The sequence below is a fragment of the Acanthochromis polyacanthus genome, chromosome 16 (assembly GCF_021347895.1).
Source record: "Acanthochromis polyacanthus isolate Apoly-LR-REF ecotype Palm Island chromosome 16, KAUST_Apoly_ChrSc, whole genome shotgun sequence".
NCBI lineage: Eukaryota > Metazoa > Chordata > Actinopteri > Pomacentridae > Acanthochromis > Acanthochromis polyacanthus.
Genome location: NC_067128.1, coordinates 6,608,199 through 6,627,426, shown reverse-complemented (window position 1 = coordinate 6,627,426; position 19,228 = coordinate 6,608,199). Strand labels below are relative to the sequence as shown.

At 39.1% G+C, this 19,228-nt stretch overlaps 1 protein-coding gene across 4 annotated transcripts in view; it reads left to right on the top strand.

Moving 5' to 3' along the window:
* LOC110959551 (MAM domain-containing glycosylphosphatidylinositol anchor protein 2-like) overlaps positions 1-19,228 on the top strand; it is a 287,510-nt gene that overhangs the window by 64,278 nt on the left and 204,004 nt on the right. For all 4 annotated transcript variants that reach the window (XM_051960688.1, XM_051960689.1, XM_051960691.1 and 1 more), the window contains exon 2: positions 18,526-18,665. In XM_051960688.1, the coding sequence (XP_051816648.1) occupies positions 18,526-18,665 (140 nt within the window). The remainder of the gene's footprint in view (positions 1-18,525; positions 18,666-19,228) is intronic.

Below are 19,228 nucleotides of genomic sequence, written 5' to 3'. Positions count from 1 at the left end.
ACCCAATTTGACTTAAATCAGTTCACACATTTACAGAAATCCATGACATAGATGTACCTCATAATTTCAATAAATCAGTATTTATTATTATTGTTTCTGCAAAAATGGAAACCTTTTAATGTAAATAATTCACAGAAAGATCTATGTCAGTCAAGAAATGTTATATTTAATTTTACTGAATATATCAATAAATATGTGAAAATTTATTGAATTCGTCATAGCTTTCATTCTTCATGTGAGGTTTGTTGAGAGTTTCTTATATGTAGTTTATTTACACAGCATAGTCAGTCCATAGAATATTTAGGCCCGTCTCTTGTGCCTCGAAGCTTTTGAGCCTGTTGAACTCGGCACGGTGCTCAAAGGAAATGAAATGTTTTGTTTGTGATTGATTCTAACTTTTGTCTGTTTTCAAAGCCGTCCTGCCCTTTAAAACAGAGGAATAAAAATCTGAATAACTTATAGAAATGTGAATTAAAAAGTATAAAAATTTCAAAAAACTGTTATTTATGATATTTTCCTGTTATATTTTTCATTTTTTTGCTTTCAGAAAAGATTGTTGTTATTTTATTGTAATATCGTAATCTGACACAATAAGTATTATTATAACACCAAGGCAGTTTAGCCTAGATATTGGGGCAGAAAAAAAGTGACATTATTCGTGGATATTTCTTTTTAATTGTATTTGTTTATGTATTTATTTACAGTTAGATTTGAAAAAATTGAATTATATTATAATATGTAATAGAAGAAGACATTTTATTTATGTAGTGCTTTTTAGAACAATCAAAGACACATATAAAATCAAACAATAAGAAGTAAGGAACATCATAAAACAATTATATTATATTATATAACATTTTTATTTTATATGATTGGCATTGTGGGACATCTCTGTAGCACCATAGTGGTTATTTTTTGAGACACATTTTACCTTTTTAACCAATATTGCAGTGCTTGATTTTTTATTTTTTTTTAAATTCACCAATATTAATTTAAAAAGACCATGGGATTTTATTGACTTTGACTGGTTTCTATGATCGGATTCAAACATGGGAAGCTGAAATCGTGATGGTGATTAATATTCAATTCATTGTGCATTCTTTTCTGTGTGGAGATTTCATGTTCTCCCTGTGTGAGTTTTCTCCTCCCACAGTCCAACAACATGCCTGGCTGGTTAATTGGTGACTCTGAATTGGCTGTAGGCGTGTGTGTGAGCATGCACTTGCGTGTGTCTCTTTGGGTTACCGCTGCCATGACCTGGCAACCTGCCGGCCCACCCCTCACCTAATGTCAGCTGGGATGAGCTCCAACCCTCCAACCCTCTGCAGGAGGAAGTGGGAATAGCTAATAGATGTATGGATGGAGGCGTCTAATATCTGAAGCCTTATTCTTCTGGTTTTCTTAAGCGGTGCTTGGAGTTTAGGCACATATGAAGCATTTACACAGAAACAGCATGAAAAACATTCTTAAAATAACATCCTGTCTCTACAAAGTGTTGTCTTTGTAGTATTTTCTCCCACGATGCACTCGAGTGTCTTAATGAAGCTGCTCCTCCACTTGTGAGTCATTGTTTCTTCAAGTGAAATTACACCAGTTTTCCCGCAGCACATAAAGCAGGACTGCTATTATTATTATTTTCTTGATTATTCATTTAGTTGTTTGGTGAATAGAATTTTGTTAAATGGTGGACAATGCCAGTTAATGTTTCCCAAAGTCTCAGATGGCGTCAAAAAGATATCCAATTCACTGTCACACAGCAGGGGGGGGGGAATGAAGATATTCATATTTAAGATAAGATAATCCTTTATTGCTCCCCATGTCAGGGGAAATTTCCAATGTTAAAGCAGCAACATCTTTCAAAGCAGCACTAACCATATGCACAGTAAGAATAGAAATTATAATAGCTGTAATATGTGCAATATATAAAAGAATGAAAAATGAATAAATACAATCTTACTATATTATAAATGACATCAGCATAAAGAAGCTTGTGGGGTAAATGTAACTTTGAAAGTGCAAAATGCCAGCAATGCAAGGAATTCAATTCCCGCTCACAGCTCTTTGCTGCAGGTCTTCCCCTCCATTCTTCTCCCCACTTTTCTGTCTGCTTCTCTGCCAACCAGTCATATAAAGCCAAAAAAAATAACTTTAATTTAAACAATAATCAGTGAGTAATTTGATAGCAACCAAGTGATTAATCATTACAGCTTTAATGTGAAATCTGTTTGTATTTATCCCAGTAACTTTAGTATTTTGTTGTGGGGTTTGTTTCTTTTTTTGGTCTGTGACAAAACACAAGGCAGGTAAATTTCTTTTTTTTCAGATTGTATAGATCAGCAAACACACATTTTTTCTTTTCTTTTTAGTCACCATCTCTTATTTCTTCCTCTGCTGTCTCTTAATCTTCCTCCTCCTCCTTTAAATGCCCCAGTCAGTGCATATGAGCTCGCTTAAGTTTTTCACCCAAATGCAGAAAATCCCCTAATGAGGCTTTAGGCGCTGCTATTTTTCATCCTAATCATTTGCCCAAGCTGTATTTAACATCACATGGAATGAGCACCCTTCAGTTAACAAGACTCGGTGGAAAAATTCTAATTCATTAAAACTCAAAAACTCTCAGAAACCAAATTAATTTGCACGAGACCGTAGCAGTTTGTGTTTGGTGATACATGCCTGCTCAGCGTTGCGGCGCAGCTAACTCGAACAGCTAAAGAGGCATTTCCCTCTGCTGCTGATATTGGAAGACCTGTAGCCCACATTTCCAAGAGCACAGCTCAGTGAGAGATCTCTAAAACCCATTTCCTGCCTGGCTTAGAATAATGAGGTGTTAGAGCCTGCTGGCAGGGCTTAGCTGCACACCTCCCCGATGGAAAAGTTATGGATGGTATACAGTCACACACACAAACGCGCACACAAACGCGCACACACACACACACACACACACACACACACACACACACACACACACACACACACACACACACACACACACACACACACACACACACACACACACACACACACACACACACACACACACAAACACTCAAAGACATGGACGTATGCCCCCTGGAGGTGTTATGGATAGCTGCATATTACAAAGCCAGCCAGCAGGCAGCACAGTGAGCCGGCCGGCGCTGTGGGCATTGATAGGACAATCAGTTCACTCTGGAGGCGCCGCAGCCAATCATCAGACAGTTTCTTGGCGGGCAGCACCCAATCTTCAGAGGGTTGCCAGATACTCTATCCTCGGTGAGCCGTTTGCTGGCTCGCCGCTAGCCAACCATAAAGAAAGCTGCCGCCCTGCGTCAGCCAATCGTGTGAGTGTTGGCCAGAGTCGGGCCTATCAACAGATAACTGCTGCGTGGTTACAGCCAATCTGGGCTTTATCCTTCCCTACAGATGTCCGATTAGTGTTGTTTAGGGAAATCAAACGGCCACAACAGGCCCCACTCTGCCAATGTGGCAGCGTGAATGGAGAGAATAGTTGAATGGGATAGTAAAAAACCCCACAAAGGCTTACTTAACTGTAATACTGTGTCACTGACTGTGTAGCACTGTTGCTCGGCTAAATGTACTTTTTCACCACCTCAGTTTTTGTTGGTGTTTCTCGCTAATGGCACGAGCTAAGCGGACGCTGTTTAACCGTCGAGGTCTTTCTTTAATGAGATTCTAAATTTACCAGCGTGTTCTCGTCAGGGGCTGTAAGTTTCTTCCCCATAAAGCTATTCTTGCTTACACGAGCCAAGGACGTGCTCAGTGAACTCTGCTCATGTCCAGTTTAATGGCCCTGTAACACCAGGCTGCGTTTGAGGTTGACGGAGGCTTTAGATCAGACGACGCTACAGAGCTTTTTAGTGCTGCTTGAGCTTCCTGTTTTCACACATTTGCTTGTACCAGTCAACACATCTAAGCTTGCTTCAAACCATTCAACCCTTGTTCAGCATTTTCAGTAGCAGAAAGAAAGTTTCCATTAATGAGGCTTTATATTTTGTCTCCTGTTTCTGCTTTTATAACACAGATTTCTCCAGGCATTGATTTAACTCCTAAAAATTCCTGTGTGCCAAAACTTTTTCTCCTTGAAAATAGTTCTTTTATACCTTAAAATGGCCTAAATATAACGTGCGCTGTAGCTCAGCAACTCTGCTCAAACACTGTAAAAGTTAATTTATTTATTCATTTTCAAGCCAGAAACTGAATTTGAAGAAGAATAATGACACAGTAAAGCTCAATCCTGCAATCTGACTCTTAAATTTTGCCATGTGTGAAACCCCAGAAGTCTGAATGTTACTTTTTGAGATCGTCACCAGCTTACTGCAGTTTCAAGGTGGATATTTTGCTCATGGTGTGTCTTCCAGCTCATAAAAAACACCATATAGACACGTTAACAATGTTAAAACAATGGAATGTCCCTAGAGAGGGTCTTCAAAATCACAGGACACCTGACTATGAGGTGCTACTTGCACAACTCGGGTAAAAACTAAACTTGATTTTCATCTGAGGAGGTCTTTAAGAATTACTAAGCAGATGCTTAGTGCCTAAAAAGCCTGAGGGTGTCTTAAATTAAACTGTTAATTCATCATATGTTGATGGAAATCCCCCACAAAAAATGCTGAGGCTTAAGTAATAGCAGTAACAACTCCATTGAATTCAGTGCAGCTGCTTTCAGGGTGTTGTGCATGCAGGATAACTGGGACACTCAGGGTAGATCCAGATAAGGATATTTTTTACATACCATGGAATAACTGACTGTTTTCTCAATGTAAAAAAAAACCCCAAAACAAGTCAAACATAGAGATGCACTTTGAGTTTATCTGATATGCCAATATTTTCCAACTCATTTTGGCTGATTGTGTATATATGCACATATTTATTCCACCTGACTGCAGACAACATCAGGTCTCTGCTGTAGAGGGGTTTACATATCATTATGCAAACTCTTCATCGTGGTGCAGCTGCAGACTGACACACACAGTGATTTACAAATGTACACATTCACGGACCGAAATATAAATCTACTCCAGCTTCAACATATGATGTATTATTTTTTTGTGTAACAGTTTCAAACAAAACTGTGATCAGTGTTCATTTTAGCTCACCAGCAATATGCATTGGGATGCATATTGCTGGTATTTACACATGCTTTTTTTGGATTCCCACCAAAACATGATATATTAACAGTTTGATACAAAGCGCTTCCAGGTTTTTCTGAGGACAAAATATGTTTTCAGTTTTTCTTGAAGAGGTGAAAATCAGGTTTCAACACTGTTAAATGTGCATATATTTATGTTGCATGCTGGAGGACATGTCTTTAGTAAAATTAAGTCAACATGATCAGCCGACACTAAAGATGCCCCGGTGTCATCCTGAATCAGAAACATTTCTTTCTTTTTGTTTTGATAGAGGTTGAACCAAAGAAGTTTGCGTAAAATCTTTAGTTTGTTTCATTGTACTATAAGAGGAAGTGTGTTACAAGCTACTGTATTTCCTGCAATACAGAAAATTTCTACTCCAACGTCCGGTCATCTTAGAGTGCTAATGAAAGCTGTGCAAACATGATAGTAAGGTTTCATTACAGATTGTGCCTTTAAGCTTATATTTACCATGTTTAATGCAGTTAACATTTATTTTCATCAGGAAATAATCTGGTGATTATTTCTTTTATCAATCAAATTGTTGTTTTGCCTTTAAAATAGCACAAAGATGACTACGTCCCTGTTTTGCCGCTTCAAACATTTCAAAGCATTTGCTATCATAGCAGACCTTCAATGTTTGTTGGTAGAACAGAGATTCAGATGCAGAGAAACACTCAGAAAAGTCAAAAGGGCAACGTCTTCACCGGCAGTGCAGGTGGTCAAACACAGGCTGACAGTCCAAAACAAGCAAAGAAATCCAGGTAGAGCGCCGAGAAAAATCAAAAACCAAAGAACAGAGCAGAGCTGGAAACCACTGAAACTTACACATGAAAACTGCAGAGAAATCAGGCAAAGAGAAAAGAGAAAGTAGAGAGTGTATACGATATATGAGGTTGGCTGGGATCACAACCGCTGGGTTGGCAGGAGGTGGGACCAGAGGAAGGTGAGCAGGTGACAAATGAGGACAGGAAGTGAAACGACAAGACAGGTGATGATTTATGGGACGTTATAGGACCTACCCTGCAGAACAGTTGCAGTTGTGAGGAAATGAAGAAGCCTCTTGGATGAGAGGTGAAAAGTGCAGTTGAGACTAAGCATTTCACATGAAACGTCATCAAAAGCAACATTCACACACACAAGCAGGACGCCATGAGTTTGGGTCAAACATGTTGCACAACTTATATGATCAATTGCAGCCTTTGCAATTTGCTATTTAAATTCAGATTTTGATTTGAAATCCAGCAATTCTTCAGCTTTACTTTGGATACCATATTACAGTCCAGTTGCTTAGAATGCAGATCAGAATGGGAATTAAATTTTCTGTTGCTGCTGCTACGTTTATCCAGGCTCTGGAACAGTGAATTGAAGATGGTGGATTTTTATGAGATGTATGCATGATTTAAATAAAACATTGCATTGCGTTACATTAGGTAACCTTTCCTCACTCGGTTGCAAGCAGCAGCTGAGTTTTGTTTTTTGTTTTTTTTTCCCACGGTCGACTCTCACTGCAGAGCTCCTGTGAGTTTCAGCACCATGGACAGAGGAAGTGGACAGCTCCAGTGTTTGCTTTGGAGTAAAACACCGAGTATCTCGTGCTAATCAAGTTCCAACGTAATACATCAGAAGATACCGGGCCCGTTTGTGTCGCTTCCTCAAGATGGCTCATCTGACATAAAGCTTGCATGAACATAATGGATGCAGCTGTATGCAGTCAAGCTCCATAAGCCCTGCTGTGGAGTGTCATAATATGGGAGCCAAGATGAATCTGTCCTCTAAATCTCCCTACCTTCACACTCCATAGTCATCTCTCTCTCTTTTTCCCCCTCTCTCCTTCCATCTCAGCAGGGCTTTGGCAGGTTCACATTGGCCTAATTTTAGAGTGTGTTGCATGTGTTTGAATAATCGTGCATGTGTTTATGGGTGTATATGTCTGCAGCTATAAATAGCAACTCGCAGGGCCACAGCTGTTTGTTTTATGCTCTTTTTGAGACCCGTTGAATGCACCGGCAAGTGGACCCCTCTGCTGCGTTAATGAGCTATTTCATCTCAAGCATCCACAAAAAAAAAGCAAAAAACAAACCCCACTTAACTGATATCTCTTGATTAGAACCACGTCTGTCTTCTTGTGTCTGCTGAGCTGGACAAACATGGAGTGTTTTCTTTGGAACGTATGAGACCACGCCGTGTGATAGATGATCTGTGCTGATAGTGCGAAGCAGGATCTATACGGAGTCTCATTTACAATAACAGTGCAGGACTGAGGACTGCATGCGAGTGCATTACAGTGTGTAATCAATACGCTCTGACAAGCCCTGATGTAATAATATGCATGTGCTGCTGGCAAACCATTTCAAGGCCTTACACACATGGATGACCCCACAGATGAGTTGCTTCTCAGCTATACAGCAGGAAGGCCTGGGTGCAGTGTGAACTCACACTTTCTAAAGGCACAAGGAGAAGCACTGAGAATAATAGAATTCAATGTGTGGCGCCTTTGGCAGTGGAGCATGTTTACTGAATCTCAAAGGTAAAATCCACTGAGCTCACAGTGATATAACCAATGGCAATGCTGTGCATCACCTGAGAGGATTTGAACACGACTCAAACCTAATATTGATGTGCTGAATGATTCAATATCACCTCTACAGGTTTGGGAAACTCTGCCCGTATAATTACTGTTGTACGGCCGATGTGTTATTAATATCGGAGAATTCTGTTCGTCATTAATTATGCTGTCAATCGTAGAGCTGCTCTGAGCAATATGTTGATAACAATGAATCCAGAGGTGGAAGAAGTATTCCGGTCATTTAGTTGAGTAGAAGTACCAAAACAGCAAGTGTACATGCCCCATTACAAGTGAAAGTCGTGCTTTGGAAATCCAACTTAACAGCAAAATGTGGTTTGAAAAATTGCAGTAAAAGAACTGGTTTGGTGCCGATTAGATCATTAAAAATAGTGAAACATCAGTGTGCCAGCAGCGCGTTACTGCTTTATATCCAGCTTTATATATAAGTACAGAAGATAAATGTTTGATTTTTGGTGAGATATTGTATCACTGCAACATTTATTGAAATCAAACCATGTGTGATGTTTTGACAGTCGTTTGCTCCTTTACTTAACTGAGGATGACAGCAGCTCCAACCAGCAGAAAGAAACCAAATCCAGGTATTGGCAGAGCTCTGCCTGCCTCTGACTAATCACATTTAAACAGGTATCCTTACAATGCTGAGAGACACAGCTTTGCCCTGATCCAGTATATAAATGCACCAAAATCCACCATTATGTTTACAGTATGTGACTTATGCTCTCAGAAAAGCATAGCAGTATTTGCTCTGTCACTCAGACTGCTTTATCCAGCGTTTTTATCAGGAAAAAACATATTTTAAAATGCAAAGCCACTTGGCAAATGCAAAAAAAAAATGCATTCAGGTAACATGTCAAGTTGGATTTATGCATTTGACATTTTATTGCACGCCATTTTTTATTTGAAATATTTTGATTCCATGTGCAGTATTTCTCTTTCATATGCAACTCTGTCGATGTAATGTGCAGTGTTTCATCTCATTTTCAGGTGCAACATTACATTATCATGTGTGATATTACTTATTACCTCAGTATAATCACCAGCACTACTTTCTACTTCTCTGTTTTGGCCTTATTTTAGTTTACTTGTTCTATTTCAGAAACATATCACACTCATACCTTATTGCTTTTCTACCTTTTATGTAGTGCATTTCTTATGTTATGTCATTTATTTTTTTCCTGAGCGATATCTGGCACAAGAATTACCTTAACTGTCTCTATTTCAACACCATAAAATGACTCAAAAAGCAGAAAAAAAAAAAAGTCAAATGGCTGGTGAAATGTGCCGGAAGTGATGTCCCATTTGTGCACAGTGCCATAATGTCGTGTAGACTTTATCCGACCTAAAACAACCAAACAAAAAATAAACAGACACCAACTCCTTCCCCGTGCTCTTTCTTTCCCAAGTCCATTCGATTTGCCCCAGTGAGGCTGATTGAAACTACCACCAACCTCCATCACGATGCTGATCCCAGGAAATTACCTCATAAAAGATCAGACACAAGAAGAAAACACTGCGGACATCTCAGAAAATAAATCCAACTATTGCATCAGTCAGCTGAATAGCATCCACCTTTAGCAGGTCAACACATTCAACAAAGCAGTGAGCCATGTTGTTCAGTGTGTCAGATCAATCCATCTACACAAAAAATAAATAAATCAAAGCTATCTCATGGGATTCTTTGAATTTGTTGGGTTTTCATGTATATTGTTTTAAAGGTCATGACTCCAGTTCAAAATTAGTGGCCATAATCTCCATAATTATTAGTGCTGTAATAAAATGTCTGAGCCTGAATACTTAAATTAGTTAGGTTACGCTCCCTGATTAATAATCCAGAAGGTTCTTAGCTATATTATTAAATTACTTTGGTTATTCTCCATAATTAATAACACTGTGGGATCTCAGCTTTAATATGAAGTATATTCAAATAAAGTAGCATTTCATATAACTAAATAGTTAAATGATAAATAATAATTAAATAGTTACATTTATGAATATTTCAGACTTGTGTGTTACACTTATTCATGCATGATCAATAGTTTATGTCGGCTCATGTTAGCAAACATTGCTTTGCTGTGTCACTACTGTAGTATTTCAGAGTCAATTTTACAACTTTATGACCTTTTTGTACTTTTATCTTTAAAATATGTAGTAGTAACAGGATGTTGCTGGCAAATTATGGTAATTTTTCACTATTGAACCACATAATCTGCTCAGTTCTTGCGCTATTTGAGTCTTCTTGTACTTCACATCATTCCATAAGCCACTTTTTCCATCCTACACTCCTGAACATATTGTGATTGTTATTATGATTAGCATTATATTGTTTATTGTTGCTCTACTGTATGATGTATGCTGCTGTAACATGGGAAATTTCCCCGGACATGGGGAGTAATAAAGGATTATCTTATCTTATCTTTAAAAGGTAAAATAGGAGATCAAGAAATGATCAGCATATAGTTATTTTAGCATATAACATGCTAATTGATAGAACAAATAATCAGTCTGTTATTTAGTAATGACGAACTGATGTTATTTTTAGCAGACATGTTTCACCCAGTGCAGGAGGTTCGTGTCTTATGTGAACATTAATGATTTAGGAGAAACATCTGGTTGCAAAGAGTCCATATTCTGCACATTTAGAGGTTTGAAATGTTATTTTTGAAGTCGGCAAGAATCTGTTTTCATGCTTTACTGTAAAAACAACAATTTTATTCAGCTTGTATTGAGTTGAACAGAAGAGTAAGACCTATTTCCTACATAACCTCTTTTCAGTAGCATGCCTGATAATACAACATGCTAAAACACTGAACTACAGCATTAAATAGCTCTTCTTCTGTTCATTTAAAGGCTTTGATATTTGTTTTTGGGCTCTAATAGAATACATTTAATGCTTCAATGCTCAAAACTTGCCCCCCATACTGACATTAGTGCTCACATTATGTCTGAAATGCTCCGTTTTAACTCCTGTCTCTTTAAGAACCGCCTCCTGTAAACGCTCAGTCAGCTCTGAGATGATCATTTATTTATATGTTCATCAGTTGGTAATCATCTGTGCATAATTACGTGTGGAATGAAGCTCCAGGTCCTTTTAGGTCGATGCCTTCACATCTTTGGACAGCTGTGGAAACCTGAACAGGAAGAAGAGTTTTGTGGTCGCTGGTTTGTTTTTGTTTTTTTTCTGGGAGACGCAGACACATGCTCGGTAGATTTCTGCTTTTTCCCCACTCTAATGGAAGAAATGTAGCAAAAACACAGCGAAGTGTTTGTTTTAAATATTACTGAATATAGTACCAGTCATGGCAGTATTTCCAAAGCAGGAGCAATATTTTCTGTAGGAGAAGATCGCTAAGTTTGGCATGGATTTGTGACTTCGTAGACCTTTCAAATGCACAAAAGCAGCTTTTTTTTAAACACACTGATGAAAATGAGGAACCAAACAGCAGAATATGAGCTCTTTAACAGTCCAAGCATTAAAACATGTATACCAACTTATATGAATCTTGTAGTACTTTTTAAGTAAAGACACCTATAAAGCAGATTATTTGCTATTGTGTAGTTGAAGCGGGTGCTAAATGCACATTCATTAGCATCATAAAATACCAGAATTATACTTGAAAACCCATCATTTTTGGCAGTTTTGATAACTGTGACCTTTGACGTTTTTCTTCAGAATGCCAACTCCAGTACCAAGGAGACTGACAACTGATGTAACAGATGCACATTTGCCGTAAAAAGGAAGATCTTGTTTCTAAAATTGAAGTAGCACATTCTTAAACAAGAAAAGCACTCAGAGAGTGCAGTAGTCTGCCAAGGCTGCTCAGTCGTTGTATGATTTCACTTGGATAAGTCCCGATAAGTCTGCAGCGGTGGATTTGTAGTAGGATCACAATCATGTGATCGTCAGGAGGCAGCTGATGTAGTGTTCACTTGTTGTCATAATTGCAGTGACGCTGTGCTGCTATCTCGCATTGATACAGAAATTGGTAACAAATCCGTGGATCCAGTCGATAAAAGTACATTTCCGCTATATCTAGCAATTTCTCGCATCCCATTCATTGTCTATGTGTTGTGTGTTGAATGCTGGTCCGGTTGTGGTGTGTTTCGAGTTGCGATCTGATGTCTCTTCAGAGCTCATTTGCATAAAATAGACTTGACTTCTACTTTATGCAAATTTGATGTGGCCTGCGAAGGCCCGATGCATTGTGAAACATTTGTCAAACGTCTAAACGAGCTGTCGGTGAACTAAAACGCGGACAGATTTAGCTACTGCACAGGTTGTTTCTTGCCTCAAATGCTCTCAGAAATCCTTTTCACTGAACTAATAATAAAATTAAATCACAAAAGAGAAAGTTTGCAACCGAGCCGCCAAGCGGGCAATTTTCAGGTATGGCGTGTTTACATGTAGGAAAAACGCATCTAGTGGGCACATCGCATAAGCCGCATCGCTGCCAGAATCTAATGAGGTGACCCTTGTGTCATTTCTGACCTTCCCTGAAAATTTTATCCAAATCCGTTGGTCTGTTATTGAGTAATGTTGTGCACAGACAAATTCACAGATTAACAGAAGAATAAATGTCCACCAACCGTCACATTACTGCACCGCATTGCTTGGTAGAATAATGAACTTATTTTAGCAGAAATTTATTGAAAAAGAACAAAGCTGATTGCTAAAATGCTTACTTTTTTTAATCAAAAAGGCTTAAAAACCTGAATATTGGCTCTTTAATGAGTCTCTACATTCATGTTATTAAAGGCATGATGGAGGATGTTTTTTTTTGTTTGTTTAATTTGTCTGATTCACATAAAATGAATATACTGACCTTTAGTGGACTTGTATGTATGGTTTCTAAAAAATTTTTAAAAAATAACTGTGGACATGGCAGGACCTGAAAAACATCAGCCAATCAACGCGCTCGGACCGAGGCGTTTGGTTTGCTCCCTTTCCTGTCAATCAAAAATCTTCCGTCTCAGACCTGGTGACGTAGATTGCCTTGGACTTACGTGTTTTCTGTATGTGTTGCTTTGGTATAGCTTCGTAGTTAGCTGGCGACTTGTTTTGCTCATCTTTTTTTACATGATGGCAGATAAAGATCCAGGGGGACCCAGCCATAAAAGAAAGCTTCAGGAGTCCTACGCAAGTTTCTGGAGGGGGGCGTTTCTTCGTAAATGTTAAGAGTGGGGAGGTTAGAGGGGGGTGAGGGAAAGGTTGTATGTGCGCATGCGCATGCTACATTCAAAGTCGTAGGAAATTAAATCTCCTCTAATGCCTTTAAATACAGGAAACATACTTTAAACTTAAGTTTTTAATGTCAAAATCCATCATTTTTGTGACAAACCTGAACTTGTCGGTGTTATCACTGAGCTTTTCATGTTGGCATCGTGCAGCGTTATCACACAGCTGGAATTGACTTGTTTCCCCGCCGTCCTGCTTTTATGACCAACTGAAGTTTATTTCGCTTCGTCCTGGAACACCATAATGACTTTGTGTGATAACAAAAACAATCAGTTTTGTAAAATTGTTGCCGTATGCATGCTGCATATGTTTTCCTGCCTCTGTTTCCTCGCTCTCGCCCTGTTTTTCTCCATTTGCCGCCACCGTTCTGAGAAGGTGATTACGGAGCCAGAGAACTAGCAGGATACGGTTAGTGGTCCTCGGGGGTTGGTCTGAGGACATTAAGCCCGCAGCGACAACGAGCCCCAGCTGTTGGGAGTTTTTCCTCGCTTTCTTTTTTCCCTCCACATTCATTTGTTTGTCAAATTTAGAGTCTCTGCTGTTTGCCAAGAACCCCCTCTGCCATTCAGGCACTCCAGAGCTGTGGTGACAAGGCTGCTTTTAGCCAAATCCAATTTAATCTCCATCGTTGTTAGTGGATAAACCTGTCTCCATCTCCTCCAACTGAAGCCAAGGACTCGGCATTCTGCTGGGAGCTGCTCGTTCACCACACAAGGACATAATGCACACTTAACTCACACGCATGCATGTAGGATGAAGAGGAAGCGCTAAACTAATAGCCTAACATGCACAAATTATGTGTACAGGTGATTTCGGCTTCTCCTCCCTTCTTCCGCTTTCCTTTTCCCTGTTGTGTGTTTCTGCAGAGGAGGGAAAATGATGTCACTGCTATGGAAATGAGATAATGAAATGAAAAAGGAGATGCACATCTGAGACTCCTGTTTCTAGCCTGCAGGTCCTCCGCTGCCTTTTCTGGTTCCTTTTTTTTTTTCTTTCTTTTTAAGGTATCAGGAAGCTGTGTGTGGAGACGGTTGGGGTGTGTGCGCCTGCAGATGACTGGGTGGAAGTGAGAGGAAGTGACACTACAGGCTGAAATGCACATTTATGCAAATGTAAAATTGTAACCCACAGGTTCATGACATTTGCTTAACATTTGCGACAACACTGTTTAATCACAAGTGGAGCAAATAAACAAGCGATTCCAGAATAACTCTGCATCAGTAAAGATCCGCTCAATGTTTAGCATGGATTTTTTTTAACTCCCTCTTCCACTGTTTTGCAGTCACATCAGTGTGAGTGGCAGATGTGCTTCTTAAGCCAATGCCAATTCCCCATCTGTGGGGAAAAAAAACACACACACAAGATCAGAAAAAAAAACATCTAATTAACATCCAAATCTGCCACCAGCAGAAGAGTTTTTTTCAGCTCATTGCTCCTGAATGACCTCTGCTCTCCTGCTCAACATACATGATCGCTCACTCATTTAACAGCTTGTAATTTGGCTCTGGAGGGATGTAACCTTGTAATGACAGAGGAGAAAAGGGAGCTTCAGCAAAGTTGAATATTGGTTAATTGTCCTTAACCACGCTCCTATAACTTTTTACTACAACTGCTGATGCTATTAGCGCTTGACTGACTCCAATATTCAGTAATCAGACTGATAGCCAGGTCAATATATTATTGAGGGATGTTTGAAGTCCATGGGATTTATCTTTCAGGCATTTTTATTAAAAGTAAAAAAAAAAAAAAAAACTAGTGTTTTTTTATGTACATTATGATCATGTGTTCACAAATTCCATAATTATTATGGAAACAATCACCTATTAACAAAAAATGACTGAATATCACTAAAATGTGAACTAAATAACCATCCAAATTTAATAACAACCACCTTCTAATTAGTTAAAGAATAATAAAATGAGATTATTTAAAAATGTCTTCTTTTTATGAAATTGAGATAATCATGACAGATGTTTCTTATTTGACAAAATATCAAATTTTATATGGAAAATAACAAATAAATCGCTTTCAACTAAGTTCCCCATTACAAAAACACTTCTCGAGGAAGTGTGTTAATTCCAGATCACATGACCTGCTCCACATGATGTCATTTCCTCCTGAAGAAAAGACTGGCCAGACTCCAAGGCTTTCTGACTTATTTAATATAAAGTAGTGTGAGTCAAGTTTGGATTTACGGCATGTCAACAGGTTTACTACAATACCTTTTATAAATAGCTTTCAATTTCAATTTTACTCAATTGTATATATAATACATCGATAAGCATTTATATTACATTTTAGTGAAGAATAATGAAAAGTTCTGAAATCCTGTTTGCATATTAAGACATGACTATTAATAATAATCCAGCATGGAAGAGTGCAGCACATCTTCATGCGTTTAATTTGACTTAGATTAATCCTGTTTTTATATAAGCAACATCCACATCTCTGCTACAAATAACGACTTAAACTTTGTTTGTAGGACCTGAGGTTTTTCTATAATTACACTAAAAGTGGAGGAAGTGAAATGCTCCAGCTCACCCTCTGGGCTCAGGGTTAATGTGACAAACAGATGGTTTAATGTAAAACTGGCTAAAAAATGAACACAGTTATTCTTACACTAGAGGTGGATGCTGCTTGTGGATGTGGTAGCTAGAAATATTCACATGTACCCCTCCTCTATCGACACATATTTATCTGTCTCTCAATCCAGCTCTTTTCATCCATGATGGATAGATTAATAGGTATATGTGGGCGTTTATCTGTCCACATATCCAGGTCTATCAGTAATGGATTTTTAAGTCAATACTTGTAGATATTTCCTGAGGTCAGTAGATTCCACATCCATATGTAACTGTGTCGTGATAAATAGGCACTGACAATTGGGATTTTTACCTTTTTGAGTGCATACTATACAACAAACTGTAATAATCACACATATTTCATACAATCTGCATTCACGTCTCAATTAGCAGCCCACTGGTCTGGGTTAAGCAGTAGAATAAACTAATTTATAAGACTTTTCCAGCCTGTTGCATTTAAATTAAAGGGCCCTATTAGAGGGCAATAGTTATTATTCTCCATTTTCAAAAACTGCAAGAAGTCAGAGGAGACAGTACAGATAAAAGACAGCATTTCAAGTGTGTGAGATGTAACTCTATCCACATAATGAACGTGTACGGGATGTAGTTAAGATGTTCAGGGATATAAGCAGCTGTTTCTGGCCTGCTGTGATGTGTTCAAAGCTTTGTCTATCACCCGGATCCCCTCAGCCTGGACATCTTTTTATCTCCGAACCGTCAGCGCGCTGACATTTCTCTTTACGCAGCCTAAATCCCACTGCATTAATGTCTCATTGTCCGTTCTTAGATATCGTCTCTGAATATTTTATGGGTAGTTACTGTCAGTGGAATGAAAGCTAAACAAACAGGAAAAATATGCAGTAATGATTGTAGCTCCTGCTTTAGGCCAAGCGATTTGAAAAAGAGCAGTTCGTCGCTGTATATGCATGAACATTACTGTGCTCGTTAAGTTTGCTCCAGAGAGGCTTGTTTGTGGCTGTAAGCTCAGTGCATAAAGAACAATAATGTGTTAATGTGTCGTTGCAGTAAATGCAGTTGAAGAATATTAATTATGGGTGTTTCGTTCCTTCCCTTCAGGACTGATGGCAATGCTGCACAGATACTGGAGTAAATGGCATTAGGACTTTGCTCGGCGGGTGCCCTGGGGTCTTGTTTCAAAGCCTTTTTTTGTTTTAAGTGGTAGCCTTGCGCGAAGCTGAGCCTATTCCTCAAGCCCTGATTCCTCCCCTATGGAATTCATCACCGGTGCAAAGGGAGAGATGACGAAGGGCAGCGGCTTTATGAGTAGCCAGTTAGTATCCAAATCCATCAATCTGCATTGAGAAGGGCAGGACATTAGGTTAACAAGCTGAATGAGACAAACAGCTATGGCTGCTATCAGCGGTTAGCGCACGGCTAAGGATGCACTCCGACTCAGACTCCCAGAGCAGCGTCGGAGAAGAGTGTCGCTGCGCTCATTAGCATCGCTGCCTGGACGCAGCTAGCAGTGAGTCTGCTGCTGCCGGGGCCCACACAGGAAGCGGCTCCTCCAACATGAAAGCTGAGCCACAGTCTGATTTCTGCTGGATTTTTCCTCTTTTTTTTCGTTCCTCACCATTTTGTACTCCTCCTCCTAATCATATCCGCTCTCTAAATCATCTCATCCCCAAACCTCTTCACTAATCATGTAAGTTGGAGAGGAATAAATGCTTAACAGATGCTTGTATTGTCAGGGGTCGCTTACATGCAACTGAGTTTCTTTCTCTTTTTTTGTTTCACAGCTCAGTGGAAGGGATCTTTTTTGGGTGTTTTGCCTGAGATGACGCCTTCCTTTCTTTGCTTTAACCCCAAACACTTGTGTCCCTCTCTGGGTTGGATTAAATCCTTCTTATTGTCCCACAAGGGTCAACTAAGTGCTGGAGTTTTACTAGTTTTACTGCAGTGTTCCGTTCCTGTGATCCAAAATATTCCCACATCACTGTTTATGGCATTTTTATACCCCTGATGTAATAACATTAGGAAGCAATGCAGTCAAAAAATGCTCTAAAATAAGATATGCACCAGTTTAAATACACCCACATGGACTAATAGCAGTTTCAGATTAAACTGGTAGTTGCTAGAAGGGTCAATATGTAATTGCGGGACTTTTTGTAGCATAGTTGACATTTTTGCTGTTTTCAGGCCGAAAATCAACATGGCCGCCTATAACCAAACACCACATGGCATTTTTACACAAAATTCTTCTAAATATTATATATACAATTGAGTTAAACTGAAAATGAAAGTTATTTATAAAGATATTGCAGTAAAACAGTTAACATGCCATAAATCCACACTTGACTCACACACAACTTTATATTAAATAACTCAGAAAGCCTTGGAGTCTTTCCAGTCTTTTCTTCAGGAGGAAATGACATCATGTGGAGCAGGTCATGTGATCTGGAATTAACACACTTCCTTGAGAGGTGTTTTTGTAACGGGGAACTTAATTGAAAGTGATTTCTCAGACACAGATCCAATTTATTTTCCATATGAAATTTGATATATTGGCAAAAAAAGAAAAATCTGTCATGATTATCTCAGCATATAAAAAACACCATACGGACATGTTAACAAGGTAAAAAACATGCTTTTCCCTGGAGGGGGTCTTTGAAGATCACAGGTCATAGCAGTACCAGGTGATATCAAAGTGCTGCAGAGGAACACTGAAAGGCAGCGATTCATTTTCTGAAAGCAACTTCCCTTAACTTGTATTGGAGAGATTTGCAGCTTTTAAACAAAGCTATACCAAAGGGAACGCTATAAAAGTAAAATATGTGTCGATTCTTTCTCCTACAAATACCTCTGGTTACTCGTGTGCTCCATCGGGTGCAGCATGAATGTGTGCTCAAAGCTTGTTGTAAGCGAGAAAATCTTTTTAATCAATACACCATCTAACTGTGCTAAACCTACCCATTCCTTCAGAAATCACCAGAATGCTAACGCAGGTTTTCTTTATTTCCTCTGCAGCGCCTCCAACGGTTCGCATTATACACTCAGGGCATGCCTGCAACGTGGAGGAGGAGAGGCACACCGAGAGAGTCTACACCATCCGAGAAGGAGAAACCCTGGAGCTCACCTGTCTGGTGACGGGGCATCCTCGACCTCAGGTAGGGAAATTAACGCCTTTTCATCTCCCCTTTTACTGGCATACGCGGCTAAAGATGCTAATTTCTGCGGGCCGCCACACATACTTCTGCACTAAACCAGCTTAAAAGTTTAATCCTTTAATTATTGATGGTTTAGGTTGCACTGTGCACCTGCATGTTGATAATGAAAGCCTCTGAGTCTAATGAGGATGCAGAAACAAAACAGCAGAAACATCTGCCAAAACAAAATGTAATGAGTAAGAAACAGGCCAGAGTGAAAAAAAAGAAGAGGAAGAAAACACTCGGGGTCACGCATCTGAGAAGCATCTCTCACTCTGTTATTTACTGTTGTGATTTGAACTAATTAGAAAAAAAACCTTCCACCCTTTTCTTCTGAAGAAAATAAACTTTGGCTGTGATTCATTATCATTTAAATCTCTGAAAAATATATAGAAATAAGAAAAAAGGCAATCGTTCTCTGAGACAAAAGGACTGACTTGAGTGTCACATTCTGTATTAACCTGCAGGATTTGCGCTCGCTAACCTTTCAAACGTTTATCTCCTGTTGTTTCCAATTATGCTCG